This window comes from Lepus europaeus, chromosome 6, assembly GCF_033115175.1.
Source record: "Lepus europaeus isolate LE1 chromosome 6, mLepTim1.pri, whole genome shotgun sequence".
NCBI classification, from domain to species: domain Eukaryota; kingdom Metazoa; phylum Chordata; class Mammalia; order Lagomorpha; family Leporidae; genus Lepus; species Lepus europaeus.
In genome coordinates, this window is record NC_084832.1 from 129,149,732 (window position 1) to 129,171,526 (window position 21,795).

Genomic DNA, 21,795 nt, shown 5'->3' on the forward strand with positions numbered 1-21,795 from the left:
TAAAGAAGCGTGTGACAAAATCCAGCGCTGTTTATGGTTAACAAACACCGAAGGTAGAAATGGAAGGACCCTCCCTCTACCCAACCAAGGACACTACCAGGCACTGCGGCAGCATACTTCACACCTGTCCATGGCTAGCACAGTAATGAGGGAGAACTCAAAGCTTTCGTGGTAATTAGGTTATGTATAAATCGCTCCATGCTCTGCACGAGTCATATGTAAGTCATGATGGTTGAATAAAACACCCAGGACTTTTCCATGTAACAGGTCTCTGTACCTAAATCAGGGTTTGTATATTTATTCCAGATAATCTTCTTTTACTCATTTTAGCCTTCTGTTCGATTGAATATTGATCCCTTCGAAGACTTCTCTAGTCTAGACAATGGCCTCATTCCTAACGTAAGGACACATATTCTACGCTACAGGGTGAAAATTGTGAACTGGAAATCCCGTGGAAAGAGAGGTGTGGCAAACCATTAACTTCTCTCCAAAGCGACATCGATATGTTAATTACTATTCCTCTCCCAGGAGCTCTGTCTCATAGGTTCAGTTAGCTGTGAATTTATGTAATAATGCCATAAAATATTCACCTAGCTTCAAATTTTCCATTTTTCACTAAAATGCCTGTTTACATGGACTATATAAAATTCCTTGTTGAAAATGAGATGGTGAATTTTCTCCTGGGAAGCACACTGTATATTTGAAATCACAGAAACGACATAAAAGGATGTGTGAGAGAAACTCTGTTAATAAAGGATACAAACAAGAACGAAAATATGGGAAGGGGCCCCACGTGCCTTTCACTGAGAACAGAATGTCATGGAGAGAATGCTAGACTCAGACAAGGAGGATAACTAACGGTAGCTGCACTGTAGGAAATCCACATGCTTGTGATCTGTGCTTCTACTTTTTAGTATACAGACTAAATGGAAATATGAGAAGCGATAAGATGTCATGCGAAGAGAAATGAAATCTGAGTAATTTAAAGTTCTTGCTATTTAGTCTTTCAAATCAATCCAAAACTGGCAAAGATGCTTTGTCTCAAGCTTGAATCTACACTTTTGAAATAACGTACTTAAAGTTTTGCATTTCCATTTATTTCCCTTTTTAGACAACATCCTGCTTAAGAAAACAAATGAAAAGAAACACTTGTTTTTTTATAGTGACAGAAAAAAATTTTTTCAATGAAATACCTGCGGGCATCGGGCAGCACTGTAGCAATCTCCAGCTGTGGCCAACGGAACTGGTTTTCCAGAGAGTGTCTTGGAAAACAGGAGGTCTGTGGCTGGAAATAAAAAACCAATTTCTTTAGCATCAAGACCATAATGCAGTTTTCATGGTCAAACATGTAGTTTTCCAATTATTTTGTTAAAAATACTTGCATACTTAATTCAAAAACATAAGCAAAACTGTCATAATTATGCTGTATAACACAGAAGAGACTGTCAGTGGATACATTTTCATATTCAAATACAAATATGTTCATCTCATAAATTGTGCTAGAAAATGACAGCTTTATGTCAAACTAAAATGGAAGATTCAAAAACTAAATAAATGCCACACAGTATTTTGTACCATAGTAAATACCTACAGTGGATGAAATGGCATCAACAGTAAAACTGCTACAGAAAAAGCATTATTAAAAGATAAGAAAATGATGACAAAGCAATATGTAAATGCTTATAGACAGCATAAATAACAACTACCTTCAGCTATTCAAAATACTCAGTTAAACAGTGTGCCACTTTCCTTAATTTCTTATATTGTTGTATGATAACAAACGAAGGACTTCCAAGGGTTCATGGAAATGGAATGAAAGGTAAGTTTATTTTGGTGCAAAGTAATCTCAAATCATAAGTACAAGCAGTCCTTAAAAATCAGGTCATATATTGTGAAAAAGCTACACGTGGGACTAGGTCATATTATGAAAAAAGCTATGCACGGGTCTTCATTTTCTTTTTGCACCAAATTAAGTTTATCTTTTAATTCCACATTTCCACAAATTTTTAGAGGAACCCTCACATTATTTATTTTATTTTATTTATTTATATTTGAAAGGCAGAGGGACAAGCAGAGAGAGACAGAGAGGTATCTCATATCCCAGGTTCATTCCCCAAACACAGTCTATAGCAGGACTCATGTTGAAGATTCACCCACCAAAATGTGATGCTGGGTTTCACGTGAGTGTGGAAGAAAGGGAGGAGTTAAAGATGTTGCTAGATTTTAGGTAAAATAACTAGAAGACTATAGTTTTTTTTTTTTTTTAAAGATTTATTTATTTATTTCAAAGGCAGAGTTACAGAGAGGCAGAGGCAGAGAGAAAGGTCCGCTGGTTCACTCCCTAGATGGCTACAATGGCTAGAGCTGTGCTGATCTGAGCCAGGAGCTTCTCCCACGTGGGTGTAGGGGCCCAAGGACTTGGGCTATCTTCTACTGCTTTCCCAGGCCATAGCAGAGAGCTGGATCAGAATGGAGCAGCCAGGACTTGAACCAGCGCCCATATGGGATACTGGGACCACAGGTGGCAGCTTTACCAGCTACGCCACAGTGCCAGCCCCAGACTACTGCAGTGATAAAAGCTGAGGCAGAAGCAGGCAGTTTGGCAGGAAATATTCCAAGATCAGTTGTTGTTTTTGGCTTGCCACTTAGATATTCATGTTGGACCGCTAAATAGACAGCTGGGTTCTGGAGCTCAGAGTACAGTCCACGTCTGAGCTATGCATCTGGGACTGTTATTTAGAACTCTGTAGCTTGGATGAACCTCCAATGAATGAATCCTAAAGCTCGCCAATATCCCGTGTTGTGGGAGGTGGAGAGGAACCAGCCAAGCCGAGTGACAGCGGGGGGACAGAGAAGGGGGCCGAGGGAATCAGGAAACCGGGAGAGGGTGGTGTTCTGAATGGCAGATGCTGCCTACGACCAACCGCCCGTCACTGGATCCAGGACTGTCTCTGCGAGTGAAATGAACAACAGTCTACAGCGGGTCCAGGCTATGGGGGTCGAAGGAGAAGCTGTGGAGTGGGAGGTAAAACTCATTTAAGGGTGAAGAGAGTTCTCCCCTTAGGATGGAAGAGGTAAGAACATATTTCCCTATGAGGAATGCAAACCATCTCGCAAGATTGCTTGAGTCAAGCTCCCGAGCACGTACAAGGCGATGAGCCTGGGGCACACAGAGGGGTTTTCCTTAGAGGGAGCGTGAACAGCTCAGACCTAGTAAACAGGCGGGGCCAAGTGTGCAGAGACTGGCTTGAGCCGGCTGGGAGATGTGGCGCTCCCTTTGGGGTGCTCCCATTGTCCTGGAGAAGCAGGAAGCAAGATTGTGAGCAAGGGGCCAACAGAGCGGAGGTATAAAAAGTACAGGAGTTTGAAGAAGGTCTGGATTAGAGGGTCAGGGAAGTGAAGGGGACGGCAGGGGCTGGGGGTAACGTAGAGCAGCGCTGTGCGTGGAGGGGGGCTGGCCCCAGAGCTGTGCGTGATTTGTTACATTAATTTCCATGCAGCAGAATACAGAAAGGCTAATGTAGTACGGCTGGGTTTCCACCACCACATGCGAGGAAGAAGACACGAGTCAGTGTGTGTGTTTGACAGTGCACTCAGGGTGCAGCCAAACACCTGGCAACATGGCAGCTCATTCTGATAAACTAATGAAAAACAACGGCCTACTTAATAGTAAATAAGCTATCAAGTGACTCAGTAATACTAATACCTGATACAAAACAAATTATGAAACAATAATTAGCAATTATACAGTATTTACAGTATACACTAAAGCATCCAGACATGTTGCCAAAATGTCATTGTTTACTCTTCAAAAAAATAACAATAAGAGTGAAAGGGCAGGAAGGAAGGAAAGAAAGAAGGGGGAGGCAGGTTCACATTTCATAAGCGAGGGCTCCAGGTTTGAAGAGACACATCCAAGTGACCTAACTGGAAAAGGCTTCTCACCCAGTCTGCCCCCAGAGTTAGGACCAGAGCCAGAGCAGCAGGCAGCTCCCCCACCGTGAGGACAGAAGACGGTCAGTACACGGGGGACCCAACCACTACCAGTGACAGCTCCACTGCGTCCTGGGACAGGACTGGGATACTGTGGATTCCTACCACTGTCTCGGCTGATGTGGTCCACGCACTGCGTTAAGCTCTGGTTAGCCCGCAGTGAGTGAGGTTAGAGTCTTTGCCTCCAGAATGAACCTCCTGGCCTCTTTCTGGAGCCATGCAACTTTCAGGACAGCAGGTGCACTCTGCTCTGTAACGCCAGCTCCAGAAATATGACTGACTTGACGGAACTGTGAGTGACTCCCCGGCAAGACCGAGTAAGCCACAGTCCTGGGTCTGCGGGAGTCTGCTGGACTTTATTCCCCCTCAGTGACAGCCACTACAGTTGGGATCTGGACAATTCGGTTGGCTTCACCACTTGTAACATTAGAACACCTGCCATGACTAACCCAGGGTGGTTAAAAAGATCAAACGCAATTATGTACGGGAAGATGCTTGATAAATTACCACGTGAAACCAATGTTAATACCTGGTTTAAACCTTGAAAAACAGTTTACACAGGAGACTGAGGCTATTAACTACCTAACCTTAATGTACTTGGAGGTGTTCTGGCACAGGCTTTATGTGGGAAGGACTGGGTCTTTTTTTTTTCCACAGGCAGAGTTAGAGAGAGACAGAGAGAAAGGTCTGCCTTCCGTTGGTTCACTCCCCAAATGGCTGCTATGGCTGGTGTGCTGCGCCAATCCGAAGGCAGGAGCCAGGTGCTTCTCCTGGTCTCCCATGGGGTGCAGAGCCCAAGCACTTGGCCCATCCTCCACTGCCTTCCTGGGCCACAGCAGAAAGCTGGACTGGAAGAGGAGCAACCGGGACAGAATCCGGCGCCCCAACCGGGACTAGAACCCGGTGTGCCAGCGCCGCAGGCGGAGGACTAGCCAAGTGAGCCGCAGCGCCGGCAGGACAGGGTCTTACCACTGACATTACCACTCCATTTGTACTGAGGATCCCAGGAGTGGATGCACCCTGACAAGCCCTCTGCTATACGTGACTGTCACATCTTCCAGTGCACTGCTAGGTTTTCATCAGCAAATGCAGGCTTTTTGTTCTAAAATAGGGATGCTCCACTTACTTTTAATCTGCATGGAAGTGAGGTCGACTCTTATTTTGCTGAAAACTGTGTATCCAGCAGCCAGGTAGTCGTGTTTACATTCACAGTCTTGCCTCCTACTCCCATTGAAAGGACAGTCATAGGGGTTTTGCAGCCTGCAACAGTATTGCAACATTTGCAGGATCAGACACAGGTATGAGGCCATCAGGTGGATAAACAGCAAGAGGTGGGTGGAAGTGGGGAGGTAAAAGACACAGCCCCACTCCTCAGTATTATAGGGTGAACCAGCTACAGGAAGAAGTAAAACTGCTCAACGGGAAAGTCAGCACCAGTCTGTGGGAGTCACTCAGCTCTACTTCTCCTAGCCTTGTTCCTAGAGTTAATTTGATCTCTAGGAAAACGAGCATGGTCCTTCACTCTTCCCTCTCCTGTTGTCCTGTGGTTCACAAAGCTTTCTTAGTCTCCCAGTGAACCCCTCTTAATGCCCACTCCTTTATTATCACATGGGCATGGACAACACCTGGGCTGGAACTCATGTCCACCTGCTCCTACATTACTTGTCCCACACAGGAGCTGCTCAAGTGTCACTCTGAAGGCTGGAACTTCTGATTGTCTCCAAGGACCAGCACAGTGCCCAGAGAGGTGAGAACACAGCGCATACCTAGAGCCATATACCTCCGAGAAGTTGTCTTGCTCTCCTTTGACCAGTGGTAAGTACTCCCTGGGGTTGTCCGAGTGCATGCCTGCACAGTGGATCTACAGGCAAAAGGCAAACATCTAAGCCATTTTTCCAAAGCCAAGGGTCAAACCTGAAACCAAACAAGAGTTGCTCTTGCCATACCTTTATGAGTCTTCCCTTAACATTAAGGAGATGGTCACCATCGTCCGTGATGTTGTTTTTCACTTGGATTTCCTTGCAGGTGGTAAGTGAGTTACCTTAAGAGGCAAATTAACAGAACGTACCAAGCATGAACTGAGAACACAGCATGGATGTAACCACCCAAGACTGACAATCTGACACCGGAGTGTTGACTAAATATTTAGTTTGCATTTTAGCCAGAATTTCTTAGGAACACTGAGGTTCTAGGTCAGTTTTTGAAGTCTATTACTTACAGTCACTGACGTAACACTTCTTTTGAGCATGTGGTCTTAAATGCTTCAAACACAAGTCACTGGGCCACCCATCTTCAGTCACACACTCCACCCTTCTTTCCACTGCTCCAGTTCCACAGGTCACCGAGCACTGCAGACAGGTTACAATTGGAAGGCAAAGTCTACAGTGAACAATGCAGCAAGAAAATCCACACCTCCTCCGCTCAGACAAGGTCCTTCTGAGGTCTAGAATTCCTGGAATGCCAAAGTACACCTACAAAATGGATGGTTGCAGGTGGGAAAAATCCTTAGGCCTAAGCCTGGATTTATTATTTCTCAGTTACAATTACTTTGAGCAGTTTCAGGAATAGCAGGTTGTAAATATTGAATAAAGGGGTACTACCATAACTTTGCAGAAAAGAAAATTAAGAGATTAAGTTCTTTTTGGTGTAAAAAGTTTTTGAAACCCAGGGCAGGTGTTGTAGCACAGTAGGTAAAGCCTCTACTTGCAGAACCAGCATCCCATAAGGGTGCCAGTTTGAGACCTGATGCTCCACTTCCCATCTAGCTCCCTGCTAATGCACCTGGGAAAGCAGCAGAGGGTGGCCCAAATCCCTGGGCCTCTGCATCCACATGGAAGACCTAGAAGAAGATCCAGGCTCCTGGCTTCAGCATGGCACAGCCTCGGCCATTGCAGCCATTTGGGGAGTAAACCAGTGTATAGAATATATTGCTTTTTCTCCTCCCATGTCTCTCTCCCTCTCTCCCTCTCTCTTTCTCCCTCTCTCCCTCTCTCTCTTTCCATAGCTCTGCCTTTCAAATAAATAAATAAACCTTTGAAAACACTATTCTTAATCCTTGCATACAAAGGATCTTCAAAATTCAAGGAAAAGTGCTTATTATGAAATAAAAATTACATGGATTTCAAAACTTTCTGCATCAAAAACCCTTAATTTTTATCCCATCTCTCTATAAATTTTTGCAATCCCCTCATAAACATTAATTAAGGATGGTTATTAAGACTACCAAGAATTCTTTCTCATAAATTATATAAGGAAACTTCAAAAACTTCATAGAAAAATTGAATTAAAGCATAATGTGAATTTTCCATGAACTTCTTCCATCCCCTTTGTATTGTAAGTTTGCAAAGCAATATTTATTTCCTTCCATTAATTTAGTTAGACAAGGAATCTAGTGCAAATAACTTCCATGAATCAGATTAATTTTCTTCACTCAACCAGAAATAAGTCTGGGAAAAACAGAGCACAGATTTAGTGATGGTCTCTGCGGATGCACAAGTTACGGCAAGCATAGAAAGAAACATACGTACACAACGGATAGAGCGGGTTTCAGACAGCGGGGTGTGAGACAAGCTGGGGCTCCCGGGAGACAGCAGACCAGAGAGCCCGCACCTAGACAGTCAAACACATCCCCGTGCACTGACCTTGCTCCACTTCCCAACCTTCCAGGAGGCCACACGCAAACACCTCCTCGCGATGCACGGGTAAGCCTGAGGGGGGGGCAGCACGGGGCACTCTCGATAGGCCACAGGCCGCAGCTGCAGGGCCTTCTGCTTCCTCGCCGACGGGGTCCCGACGCAGTACGTGATCCGCTGTCGGTGGCTGAACCCACAGTTGCCTGCGCACTGAAACACAGTCACAAGCAGAGAAGTGAGTGGGCTTCAGCTGAGCCAGGCCAATATGTATTTGTCAGATGCTTAATATATGATACTGCTCACCCCCACAGCAGTGCCGCTGATTGACCCTGTGCACAGTCAGCAAACAAAAGCCCAAAACCAGGAGGAAGCTCCCCAGTGTTGTACCAAGAGATGGAAAGAACCAACACTCAGGACAGATTTTCCATCTATAGCACCTGTTTGTTATTTGCTTTCTGATACTTGAAAATGCTCATAGAATGTACAATTAACAGACAAGTTTGTCCTAGTGTAAGAAAACCTTTGAAATCCATGCCTGTGGGGGGGGTCTTGAAAAATTTTCATGGAAAACTCATATTATGAGAAAACTATATTGGATTTCAAAACTTTTTTTGCACCAAAATGCACTTACCTCTTAATTCTATTTTCCATTAACTTTTTGAAGTGCCTTCATATAATGTAAAGCCTAATACCATTTGAGTAAAATAGGTGATTTAAATTAAAGCCCCAGGCCAAAATGGGCATAGATTTGTACTTGTAGCAGAAATGAAGAAACAAGAAATGTGTTTACCTTCTAACCTGAAACAACCAAAGCACCTTGACAAAACATATGAAGCAGTGACTTTAAGACATGGGGCATGGATGGGACCGGCACTATGGCATAGTGGGTAAAGCTACCACCTACAGTGCCGGCATCCCATATGGGCACCGGTTCAAGTCCCAGCTGCTCCACTTCCGATCTAGCTCTCTGCTATGCCCTGGGAAAGCAGTAGAAGATGGCCCAAGTCCTTGGGCCCCTGTACCCATGTGGGAGACCTGGAGGAAGCTCCTGGCTCCTGGCTTTGCATCACTGCAGTTCTGGCCATTTCAGACAATTGGGGAGTGAACCAGCAGATGGTAGACCTCTCTCTCTCTCTTTCTCTCTGCTTCTCTCTCTGCATAATTCTGACTTTCAAATAAATAAATAAATCTTTAAAAAAAGACATGGAACATGGAGCTCTAGAGGATGGATATCCCTGGGAGATATAAAACAGATTTGCCTTAAAATTGCTCCCGTCTTTCCCCCTCCTCAGAAAGCAGAGAATTAGACAGAGATCCCACCTGTTGGCTCACTCTCCTAAATGCCCCCAGTAGCTGGTGTTGGACTAGGGCAGAACCCAAGGGGTGGGAACTCAATCCAGGTCTCCCAAGTGGTTCAGTTACTTGAACTGTGACCTGCTGCCCAGCAGGGTTTGCATTGGTGAGAAGCTAAAGTCAGCAGCTGGAGCTGGGAACCGAACTCAGGCATTCTGATGTGGGGTGCAAGCATCTTAACGACTAGGCTAAATGCTGGCTCCCAGTCTACTTCTTTAAAAGAGTGTTCAGGTCTTGGCAAAAGGGAAGAGAGAGCGCCAAATTCTGATCAGTGAATATACCTGTGAAGATACTGAATACAGCCAGGGATGAACCAATGCAAAGACAGATGGCACCTTATCAGGTGCTCCCACAGGACCAAGGACAGGGCCCATTCACTCCATTCATACTGGAAATGATTCCCATACACAAGGCAATTGGTAGAGGGCTCAAAAGGTTCTTATCCCAATAGAGGGAATAATTAACTCTAGATTCAACAAATCACTGTACAAATCCTAAGAGCAAGGCAAGAGAAGATCAAACCTTTCTGGACAAACTAACTGCCTCCCAGAAAAAAGCTCAAAACGTGTATAACAATCAAAATTATCTAGCTACCAAAAGATTAATTTCACAAAGTCAAAAATGCAATAAAAAATGATGTGGCCTGCACCAATGCAGGAAAATATGCCCCATAATGAAGAGAAAAATCCATCAATCAAAACATTCCCAAGTCTAGGAGACGATAGTTTAAAAAATGTGGAAAGAGTGCAGTCTCAGGGAAGAGTTATGGAGAAAACAGCACAGGAAACTACGCAAACTGGAGGGACACAGGGGACCTATGTGGAGGGTGAAGATGTGCACAACTCAGCAACCCCGCAGCCAAGAGTCTCCACATCAGCACTGGAGAGTGAGGTGAGGCCAGAATGCAGCGGTCCAAGCCACTGGTGACAAAGCTGCAGGAAGAGTCTTGAGGGAATCCGGCTTGGAACCCCTGGGGGATAGTGTACCTGCTAAAATAGAGGTGAAAAAACAAAGCGTGTTTTCCCTCTCCTCAATCACCCTGCAAAGCCATGCTGTAACAAGCTGACAGAGAGCAGGTGCCATTTTGGACATACATAACAGCTGTGCCAGCTCATGTCTGCCCCCATCAACCAAGCAGACACTCCTGAGTCAGGTGGAGAGAACAGATAAGGCTGGGTGCTCGTGACTGTGGGAGGCTTGTGGCCAGGACTGTGAAAACACTGAGGCTGTGTGGGAGGACTCGGGGTGTGGCTGGGACTTTGGGCAGCCACTGCGGGAGGCTCCACATGATCAGGGCTCCCTGGTTACCTGGCAAGGGACATTGCTGGGGAATCTGAGCTTACATTGAGGACTTGACAGATACTTTGTGTGGTCCTTGTGGCAGAGTGGACGAATATTACACCCACTGGGGCCAGCGCTAAGGCACTTTTTTCCTTTGAGGAGAGGAGCACAGCTGCGTCTATGCCAACAGAACAAACCTCCCCTCTGATTAAAAGAGAGAGAGAGAGAGAGAGAGAGATTTACCATACCACACCTGGGTGTGTCACCTCAGACATGCCCTTCACCCTAGAGCACTGAACAGAGCTCCCTGCAACACCCACTATGAACCTCTAAACAGTCACTGAAAGCAGACATTCCACTAATCTACAGAGGCATAGTACAAAGATAAAATCTGCCACAGTTAAAAAACAAAGAAGAAACCAACAAGTATCTCCACCGATGCCAAATAAAAAAAGTGCCAATTCAAGAAACAAGAATATGGAAGACAACATGACACCCTCAAAAGAACACAGCCTTTCAGTACTATATTGTGAAGAGGATGACACCAGAAATGGTATTCAAAAGATTGATCATAAGACTACTTAGAAGTAATAAGAAGCAAATACACAAACTAACAAAATCCATACAGGGCATGAAAGAAAATTTCTCCCATTAAATTGAGATATTTGGCCGGCGCCATGGCTCAACAGGCTAATCCTCTGGCTGCGGCGCCGGCACACCGGGTTCTACTCCCGGTCGGGGCGCCAGATTCTGTCCCGGTTGCTCCTCTTCCAGTCCAGCTCTCTGCTGTGACCTGGGAAGGCAGTGGAGGATGGCCCAAGTCCTTGGCCCCTGTACCCGCATGGGAGGCCAGGAGAAGCACCTGACTCCTGGCTTTGGATCAGCACGGTGCGCTGTCCACAGTGCGCCGGCCGCAGCAGCCATTGGAGGGTGAACTAACAGTAAAGGATGACCTTTCTCCCTGTCTCTCTCTCTCACACTGTCCACTCTGCCTGTAAAAAAAAAAAAAAATTGAGATATTAAAGAGAAATCAAAGTGAAATTTTGGAAATGAAGGATTCAATAGAATGAATAAAAAATGCAGTGGAAAGCCTTTACAACAGAATCAGCAAAGCAGAAGAAAGAGTATCTGACATAGAAGACAAAGCACAGGAAATTGCACATTGAGACTAAATATAAGAAGAAAAAATAAGAAAATTAAAAACCACTGTTGGTAATCTACAGGATACTATCAAATAACTGCGTAACTGTAGAAGAAAAGGTTCAACAGGCTAATCATCCGCCTTGCGGTGCCAGCACACTGGGTTCTAGTCCTGGTCGGGGCACCGATCCTGTCCCGGTTGCCCCTCTTCCAGGCCAGCTCTCTGCTGTGGCCAGGGAGTGCAGTGGAGGATGGCCCAAGTGCTTGGGCCCTGCACCCCATGGGAGACCAGGATAAGCACCTGGCTCCTGCCTTTGGATCAGCGTGGTGTGCCGGCTGCAGCGCGCCTACCGCGGCGGCCATTGGAGGGTGAACCAACGGCAAAAGGAAGACCTTTCTCTCTGTCTCTCTCTCTCACTGTCCACTCTGCCTGTCAAAAATTAAAAAAAAAAAATAGAAAACGAATCTTAATGGAGAATGAGAGAGGGAGGAGGAGATGGAGTAAGAGAGGGGGTAGGAGGGTGGGTATGGTGGGAAGAATCTCTATATTCGTAAAGTTGTACTTATGAAGTTTGTACTCATTAAATAAAGGGTTTCTTTGGGGGAAAAAGATATTTTTAAAAAATTCCCAGACAGGTGACATCCATGAAGATGGCAGAGTGGAGCTGGCGCTGTGGCATAGCAGATAAAGCCATCACCTATGGTGCTGGCATCTCATATGGGCACCACTTCAAGTCCCAGCTGCTCCACTTCCAATTCAGCTCTCTACTATGGCCTGGCAAAGCAGTAGAAGATGATCCAAGTCCTTGGGACCCTGCACCGCATAGGAGACCCCAAAGAAGCTCCTGGATCCTGGCTTTGGATCGGCTCATCTCTGGCTATTGTAGCCATTTGGGGAATGAACCAGTGGATGGAGGACCTCTCTTTCTCTCTGCCTCTCCTTCTCTCTCTGTGTAACTCTGACTTTCAAATACATAAATAAATCTTTTAAAAATAAATACAAATTAAAATTTTAAAAAGACTACATATCATTACTAAGTGAGATTTATTCTATGAATGTAGGATGTTTCAATAGATGGAAATAAGTCAATGTAATACATTATACTAATAGGATAATAGACAAAAACACACAATCATCTCAATAGCTGCAGAAAAAGCCCATCACAAATTCCAATACATTTTCATGTTATAAACACTGAAATGTATGATCAGAGGGACACTTCCTCAACCTGATCAAGAGATTCTCAAAATATCTGTAGTCTACATACTTAATTGTGAAAACTCCTACAGAGAGCAGGAACAAGGCTAGGATGCCTCTTCTCACCACTTCTATTCAATATTGTCTTGGACTATCCATCAGGGAAATTAGGCAAGAAAAATAAAGAAAATCATCCATATTTAAAGGAAAAAGTAAAATTATCTCTATTTGCAAATCACATAGTGTTGTATGTAGAAAACCCCAAAATACACACACATAATTAGATACAATAAACATGCTGAATATTCAAAAATCTATAAAAGAGCAATGGACAATCAGATAATGACATTAAAAGGATAAATCCACCTACAGAACATAAAAAATAAAATATTTAGGAAGAAATCTAACAAAAGTGTAAGATATTATACTAAAAACTATGAAGCAGTCTTGAAATAAATTAAACAAGACCTAAATAAATATAAAGATAGTCCTGTTCATGAACTGGGAGTCAATTTTAGAACAGGAATGTTCCCCGAATCAATCAAGATTCTCTGCAGTCTTTAACAAAATCACAGCTAGCTCTTACACAGAATGTGAACAATTAATCCTAAAATTTACATGGAAATGTAGGGAACCGAGAACAGATAGATATCTGGAGAAGGAAGAATAAAATTGGCTTACTAATGCTTCTTAAATCAAAACTTACTCCAAAAGCACACTAGCCAGAACTATGTGATAATGACACAAGGGTAAGTACACAGGTCCAAGGAACAGAACCGAGAGTTCACAAAGACACTAACGCATTCATGGTCACTGATTCTTGACCAGGATGCTGAAGTAACTCAATGTGGGAAAAATCATTTTCTCTACAACTGCACAGACACATACAAAAGGATAAAATTAGATGTATAACCTTCTATGTAAAATATTAAAATATATCAAAAGCTTAAATGTATGGGCTAAAAAGACAGTCACAGAAGAAATCAGGAACGTAAATTTTTATTCTCACAGGATAGGCAACAGTTTCTTAGCTATGATACTTTACAACAACAAGATAAATTTGATTGTGTCAAACTAAAAGCGTTTGTGTTTCAAAGGATACTACCCGGAAAGTGAAAAGGTAACTAGCAGAATGGGAGAAAATATTTGCAAAACAAGTAACTGATAAAAGTTGGTAGCCAAAAGTTGGGAAAAAAATCTTTATGACCTAGTAATAAAAAAGTCACTCAGTTTTGAAAATTGGTTGGATATATATTTATCCAAAGATTTACCAGCAACCAAAATGTACATAAAATAATGCTTACCATCATTAGTTATCAGAGAAATAGAATTGCAACACCAAGGGAGATACCATTTCACACACATTAGGGTGACTGCATTAAAAAGGATAGACTGGCCGGCACCATGGCTCAACAGGCTAATCCTCCACCTAGCGGCGCTGGCACACTGGGTTCTAGTCCCGGTCGGGGCGCTGGATTCTGTCCCAGTTGCCCCTCTTCCAGGCCAGCTCTCTGCTGTGGCCCAGGAAGGCAGTGGAGGATGGCCCAAGTGCTTGGGCCCTGCACCCCATGGGAGACCAGGAGAAGCACCTGGCTCCTGCCATCGGATCAGCATGGTGTGCCGGCCGCAGCGCGGCATCCATTGGAGGGTGAACCAACGGCAAAAAGGAAGACCTTTCTCTCTGTCTCTCTCTCTCTCACTGTCCACTCTGCCTGTCCAAAAAAAAAAAAATTTTAAATTTTTTTTTTTTTGGACAGGTAGAGTGGACAGTGAGAGAGAGAAAGACAGAGAGAAAAGTCTTCCTTTGCCGTTGGTTCACCCTCTAATGGCCGCCGCGGTAGCGCGCTGCGGCCGGCGCACCGCGCTGATCCGATGGCAGGAGCCAGGTGCTTATCCTGGTCTCCCATGGGGTGCAGGGCCCAAGCACTTGGGCCATCCTCCACTGCACTCCCTGGCCACAGCAGAGAGCTGGCCTGGAAGAGGGGCAACCGGGACAGGATCGGTGCCCCGACCAGGACTAGAACCCGGTGTGCCGGCGCCGCAAGGCGGAGGATTAGCCTGTTGAGCCACGGCGCCGGCCAAAATTTTAAATTTTTTAAAAAAGGATAGACTATAGAAAATGCTTCTGTTGACGTGGAGAAATCGGAACCTTTCTACACCACTGACAAGAGTGAAATGGAATGGTACAGCAACTACGGAAAACACTTGGGCAGTTACTCAGCAATCAAACGTGGAGTTATCCCAATATCAGCAACTCCACTGTTAGGTGCCAGGTCCGAAAGAGCAGACAACATATCCTCACAAAAACATGTGTACAACTTTCCTTGGCAGTGTCCCCCACCATAGTAAAGAGTGAATCATTCTGAAAGACCATCAGCGGAGTAATGAGCCATCCAAGTGCACAACAGAATGTGACTGCGTCGTGTAGAGGAAGAAGTGCTGGTGCATGCCGTAACATCGGGCTGAGTGAGAGGCGGACACCAAGGACCACACGTTTTACTAGTCCATTTACACGCCATGTCCAGAGCAGGCAAGTTCACAGACAGAGAAAGCAGAGTGGCAGCTGTGAGTGACAGAGGGAAGCAGAAGGGTGGGGAGAGACGAGGAGTGATGCTGTGTTCTGGAATTGGGTCATGGTGAGGGCTGATGAACTTGGGAATACACTGAAATTCTCTAATGTGTAAGAACACTCAGATGTTAGTTGATCAGGATACTAAAATGTCATTAATAACTACATTTTATGGGTTTAAAAAGTTAAGTAGAGTAAGGGAATACATATTTTAAAAAGCCAAAAGTTGAGACGCTGCCTGGGATGGCAGCAGGTGATGGATCAAGTGCTTGGGTCCCTGACACCCATGTGGGAACCCTAGGTTGGGTTCCAGGCACCCGGCTGCAGCCTAGCACAGCCCTACTTGTTAAAGGCATTTGGAGAGTGAAGCAGAAGATGGAAGATCTCTTTCTGTGTATCTCTGTCTACCTCTGTATCTCTGCTTTTCAAGCAAAAGTGAAAATAAATTAATGAATAAAAGCTGTAGTCAAACCTCTAAAGATGAAAATGATAATGAACGAGATGAACAGCAGAGTAGAGGAAGATTAAAGGCAGACCCCACACAGGAAAAGGAAACAGGAGTGGACAAAAGGTATCCACATAGTGGAATATTAGCCAACAAGAAAGAAGAAACAAACTGTTGACACAGACTGCAACCTCCAAATGCTTGCTACATAGCCAAAACAAGTGCATTGATTGCATTTACATAAAATGCAAAAGGACACAGGGACAGACCAGGAACACAGAAAGCAGGTGCGGTTAACTGTGGTGTGGGGAGGGAGGGTTGTGGCTACAAAGTAGCACAAGGACATTTGCAGGGAGAACGGAGAGGCTCTTTATTTGGAACAGGGCAATGGTCTTCCAGACAAATACGTGCACAACTTACTATGCAGTACACTTTAAATACATGCAGTTTATTCTATGTCAAGTGCACCTCAATTTTTAAATTGTGGGCAACCATACAAGGCCTGTTTCCCACACTTTTCCAGTGGTTGGTTCCACAGTTGGCTCCAACTGACCCTTGGGACTTGCGCTAGAGTTTAGAAGACCTGTGGCTGTTACTCTGTTAGCACCATCCAACTCTCAGTGGCTTCATTCCTCAGTGACAAGCCTACCCAGCATCTGTCCCAGGCTCGAATTTTACGCCCAGTGTCAACCGGCTCAAATTTCTGACCAAGTGTTTCACATAGGAGTGAACATGCCCACCTTCGTCTCTTTGCCTTACCTGTGAGGAGTCACCTGTTACCACGACATACTTGCAGAGAGGGTTCCTGCATTTCTGGACAGACAGAGGTCTGGTCGCAGGGTCACAGAGACTGTCGCTCACTGGGACGCCCAGCGCATCAGTACATTTCACCACCCGATAGGTCTCTTTCTTCTTGCATGATGATGAACACTGGAAATGCAAGGACAAAATGAACAATGCACTCCGACACGCAGTGTCTCTGAAGGCTTAGGGTCAGTACTCACACGCAGCCACTCTTCTGCCGTCCACCGGTACTGCACGCAATCCTGACGCCAACACTGCCTGTGAGAATAGGGCCGGCTGGACGGGTCACACCTCTCCTCGGGCACTGGGCCCACACCTCGCAGCCTGCAGAACACATCCCTTTGCTGGACTCCAGAGCCGCAGGTCGCAGAGCACTGCAAAAGAGCCCACAGGAGTTCAGCACCAAACCACACCAAAACGGCAAAGCATAGCCTTTCGTGTTTTCTTCTGGCATTATTATATCATGCGTTACTTGGAAAGAAATGTGGTAAGCAGTTCTACCTTTGTCATATCTGGTCTTCCACTGAAGATATATAACTAGATCTTCTCTATTGGGCGTAAGTTATCTCAAGGCCTCGTTTTTCTTATCTATGTGACGAACTTTGTAGATGGTTCGTCAGGCTTCCCAGGACACTTCCCACACATTCACTGTTGACAGTAGCTCTGGACAGGAAGCACCATGGCTGGGGACCCTGAGAGTCCAGGAGGTTCATTCACTGCCCAAGGCGATGCCTCCAGGTAGTGCTTGTCTGCACGTGTGTGTGTGTGTGTGTGTGTTTAATTTATTTGAAAGGTAGAGTTACAGAGAGAGAGAGAGAGAGAGAGAGGTCTTCCCTCCACTGGTTCACTCTTTTTTGACAGGCAGAGTGGATAGTGAGAGAGAGAGAGAGACAGAGAGAAAGGTCTTCCTTTTTTCCATTGGTTCACCCTCCAATGGCCGCTGCGGCCGGCGCATCTCGCTGATCCGAAGCCAGGAGCCAAGACAAATAGATTTACTCCATCCAATTAGCCACTCATTGCAGCATCAACTTGAAAGTCTAAAGTCCAGAGATTCATCTAAATATCAATTAAGTCAGATGTCAGATGTGGTTGAGATTCTAGGTACAATCAGCCTAAGGCAAATTTCCTGCCATCTGTGAACTTGTGCAATTTATTTGCTTGCAGACAATGGAGGAGCAGGCATGGGGTAGACATTCCCATCGCAAAAGGAAGAAATCACAGTGAAAAGGGAGAAATCATGGTGACAAGGGTTGGGGGGACAGGTCTCTAGGAAGGCCAACACCCAACAGGGCAAACAAAATTAAATCTGAGAACAGAGCCGTGATGCAGGTTAATCCTCCACCTGCAGCGCCGGCATCCCACATGGGCGCCGGTTCTAGTCCCGGCTGCCCCTCTTCCAGTCCAGCCCTCTGTTGTGGCCTGGGAGGGCAGTGGAAGATGGCTCAAGTGCTTGGAGACCAGGAAGAAGCACCTGGCTCCTGGCTTTGGATCGGTGCAGCTCTGGCCATTGCAGCCACCTGGAGAGTGAACTAGCGGAAGGAAGACCTTTCTCTCTGTCTCTCCCTCTCACTGTCTGTAACTCTACCTCTCAAATAAATAAATAAATAAAATCTTTAAAATAAAATTAAATCTTAAGCCTTGGAGATACTTTTGACTCAACTCCCACCTAAGGGACATAGTGGGGTGGTGACAAGGCCCCCCAAGCTCCAGACAGCCCTGCCACCCAGGCCCAGGGCAGCCTCATCCTGTAGCATCTTGATGGAGGTGGCCACATCATTAGGGCTCATGAGCTGTGTGTGCCAGCACCATGTGGATGCTACCAAAGTTAGCACTCAGGAGTGGCAGCCTCTGCAGTCCACACCACCGCACCTGGGCCCACGGAAGCCACACCTGGGTTAGCCAGGGAGCACCACCCTAGAGTGGAGAGGGTAGACCGACACAAAGAGGTGGCAGCAGGCAGCTGGAGCCTTGTCCTGCACTAGGTCCTTGCAGTTCCGGGCCTGTGAGGTGAGCTCTGATGATCTCTGAAATGTGTAGGGGTCTTTCTTCCATTGTCCTGGGCAACAAGTCATGGCTTGTGGATTTAGATGGCTGTCTAATCCCTTCTCCGCCTTGATGAACAGGCCACAGCTTTGACTGAAGCGGCAGATCCAACCCGATCTTACCAAATCTAGCCACACACTTTAGGTTGTCTCTGAATGAGCCTTCTCCCTTTTTCAAATATGGATAGCACGAGCATATTCTAAGTTTTTAAGTTCTAATTCCCCTTTGACTAACAATTCCACCATTAAGTCATCTCTTTGTTTTCATATCCTACCATAAACAGTCAAGTTAAGCCAAGCTGCAATTCACGGCTTGGCTTGGAGATCCTCTCAGCCAAACATCCAAAGTCACGACTCAGGAGTTCTACACCCAACACAATACTGGGACACGAACAGAGAGTGTCAGATCCTCTGCCACTGGAATGACGGTGGTCTTTCCTGCACGGTCCAGTGAACTGTTGGGGACGTACCTGAATGCACTTTGCTGTCCACAAATCTACAACCTGCTTGCTGTTACTCAAGTGCTTGCTAAGCTCCAGGCTCTTCCCTTCTAGCTGGGCTTCCACTGTGATGACCCCTCACAATCCACACAGAGCAACGGAGGCTTTTCCCAGCACTCACCTGAGAACCCACGGAGCCTCCACCCAGTACCCAGGCTGCACACTGCTTCCCCATCTTGGGTATTTGCTAAGGCAGGGCCCTACTGCAGGACAAGTTTTTTGTCTTGACTCTTTTCCTTTGGCTTAACCTGTGTGGCTAACAAATAAGACACATGTTTCTCTCAGTCCCAAATCCAGGCACCAGTGGAACCGGTGTCAGGTGAGGATCTGCTTCCTGGTTCACAGACGACTGCCTCCTCTCTGCATTCTCCCATGGAGGAAGGGACAAGATCATTCTCTGCAATCTCTTATAAGGGAAGGCTCCAACCACATGACCTAATGACCTCCCAATATCCCTACTTCCCAGTCAACACCTTGAGGTTAGGATTTCAACCCAGGAGTTTCAGGGCGACAAACAGTCAAGTCAGAGCTGTGATGAAGGCAGAGAAGAAGCCGGGTTCTCTCTGAGTCCAAACTGAGCTCTCACTGCACTGTCTCCTGGGATGGCGTGGACTCGGCAAACTTCAACTTCAAGGGGTCAGGTGTTCCAAAAATAAGCAGCAAAACTGCAACAACAGAGCTTGACCACAACCCAGGGCTGACACCTGCCAACAGCAGTGAAGCACAGAGCTTGTCTAGGGATAATGATGTCATCTGTGAGTTTGGCTCACTACATTCCTTGCTATTCCAGAAGTGGCTGGGGATAATCCAGTAATTCAGTAACTGAGTAATACCGTTTTGGGACCCATCAGAATTCCCAACAGTGATATGATTGGGGGAAGTACTAGGTTCACCTTCAAGTTCTCTGTGTCAACATGAATCCCAGGGTAAAGAACTTCCTTTATTATTATTATTTATTTTTCATTTTATTTGAGTGACAGACAAAGAGAGACAGAGACAGACAGAGATCTTCCACCTGCTGGTTCACTCCCTCAAAGATCTGCAAAAGTTACGGCTGGGCCAGGCTGAAGTTATGATCCAGGAAATCAGTTAGAGTCCCTCACATGGATGGCAGGGACCCAAGTACTTGAGTCATCACCTACTGCCTCCCAGGGTGGCCATTAGCAGGAAGCTGGATTGGAAGCTTCATAGCCAGGAGTTGAACCAGGCACCCTGACATGGAATCCCAACCAATGACAACACTGTGCAAAACGCACCACCTGAATCTCCTTTAAAAAAGAAAACAAAATAACAAAACGAAGAGTCACTACCTGAATCTCCTTAAAAAAGGAGTTATTTTATCTATTTCAAAGACACAGTTACAGAGACAGAGAGTGAGATCTTGTATCTGCTGCTTCACTCCCCAAATGGCCACAAAGGCCAGGCTGGGCCAGGCTGAAGCCAGAAGGCCAGAGCTGCTTTGCCAGGGACATTAGCAGGGAGTTGGATTAGAAGTGTAGCAGCTGGGGCCGGCGCCATGGCTCACTAGGCTAATCCTCCGCCTTGAGGCGCCGGCACACCGGGTTCTAGTCCCGGTCGGGGCACCGATCCTGTCCCGGTTGCCCCTCTTCCAGGCCAGCTCTCTGCTGTGGCCAGGGAGTGCAGTGGAGGATGGCCCAAGTGCTTGGGCCCTGCACCCCATGGGAGACCAGGAGAAGCACCTGGCTCCTGCCATCGGATCAGCGCGGTGCGCCGGCCGCAGCGCGCTGGCCGCGGCGGCCATTGGAGGGTGAACCAACGGCAAAAGGAAGACCTTTCTCTCTGTCTCTCTCTCACTGTCCACTCTGCCTGTCCAAAAAAAAAAGAAGTGTAGCAGCTGGGACTGGAACTAGTGCCCACGTGGGATGCCAGCATTGCAGGTGGTGGCCTAACCCTCATGGCACAACACCGGCCCCTGAATCTCCTTTTTTTTTTTTTAAACAACAATAAATATGTATCTGTAAAATATAGTTTTCTCATAAAAGGAAACAATTGAATCACACAAACACTACGAACTTAGCTTACCCAGGAGTCTCAAATTCCTCTCATCACCTGGAGCAGAATTTTTACTCCTAAGTCACTGACAATTTACGTTCTCTACCTCGTGGGTAGAAGCAGGGCCAGCGATTTCGCAGAGGATTTCTTTCCTCCTTACGAGGGGCGTTCACCCCTCTCCATCACTCACACTGACCTCAAGTCACTCCTCAGCAGCTGGACTTGCCAGTCTACTGGCCGCCCTCACAAAGCACACGGCTCTAGGGAAGGAGACCACAGTGATGCAGTGCGGACTCCACGCGGAACACAGCTTCTGCCAGGGGTTGAGCTTATCCCAGCCTCTCATGAAAATGGTCAAGTCCTGAACACTCTGCAGAAATAGCTGCAGAATATAAACATTCTGCCTCTAAACCTCAAAAAAACTTCTGGCAAAACAGATTTACAAGCATTAAATCATTAAATTTTTTTTAAAGATTCATTTATTTTACTTGAAAGTCAGAGTTACACAGAGAGGAGAGGCAAAGAGGCAGAGAGAGAGAGAGAGAGAGGTCTTCCATCCACTGGTTCACTCCCCCAATTGGCTGCAACAGGCAGAGCTGCGCCGATCTGAAGCCAGGAGCCAGGAGCTTCCTCTGGGTCTCCCACATGGGTGCATGGGCCCAAGGACTTGGGCCATCCTCCACTGCTTTCCCAGGCCATAGCAGAGAGCTGGACAGGAACTGGAGCAGCCGGGCCTCGAACCAGCACCCATATGGGATGCCGGCGCTTCAAGCCAGGGCGTTAACCTGCTGCACCACGGCGCCAGCCCCTAAATCATCAAATTCT

The 21,795-nt window shown here is 46.1% G+C and overlaps 1 protein-coding gene across 1 annotated transcript in view; it reads right to left on the minus strand.

Annotated features, from left to right (window-relative positions):
• Nucleotides 1-21,795, minus strand: part of ADAMTS20 (ADAM metallopeptidase with thrombospondin type 1 motif 20) — a 162,481-nt gene that overhangs the window by 18,718 nt on the left and 121,968 nt on the right. The window contains exons 29-36 of the mRNA XM_062195093.1: nt 16,616-16,789; nt 16,371-16,541; nt 7,635-7,835; nt 6,212-6,341; nt 5,940-6,034; nt 5,760-5,854; nt 5,120-5,253; nt 1,194-1,285 (exon numbers count right to left, since the gene is read on the minus strand). Of these exons, the coding sequence (XP_062051077.1) occupies nt 1,194-1,285; nt 5,120-5,253; nt 5,760-5,854; nt 5,940-6,034; nt 6,212-6,341; nt 7,635-7,835; nt 16,371-16,541; nt 16,616-16,789 (1,092 nt within the window). The remainder of the gene's footprint in view (nt 1-1,193; nt 1,286-5,119; nt 5,254-5,759; nt 5,855-5,939; nt 6,035-6,211; nt 6,342-7,634; nt 7,836-16,370; nt 16,542-16,615; nt 16,790-21,795) is intronic.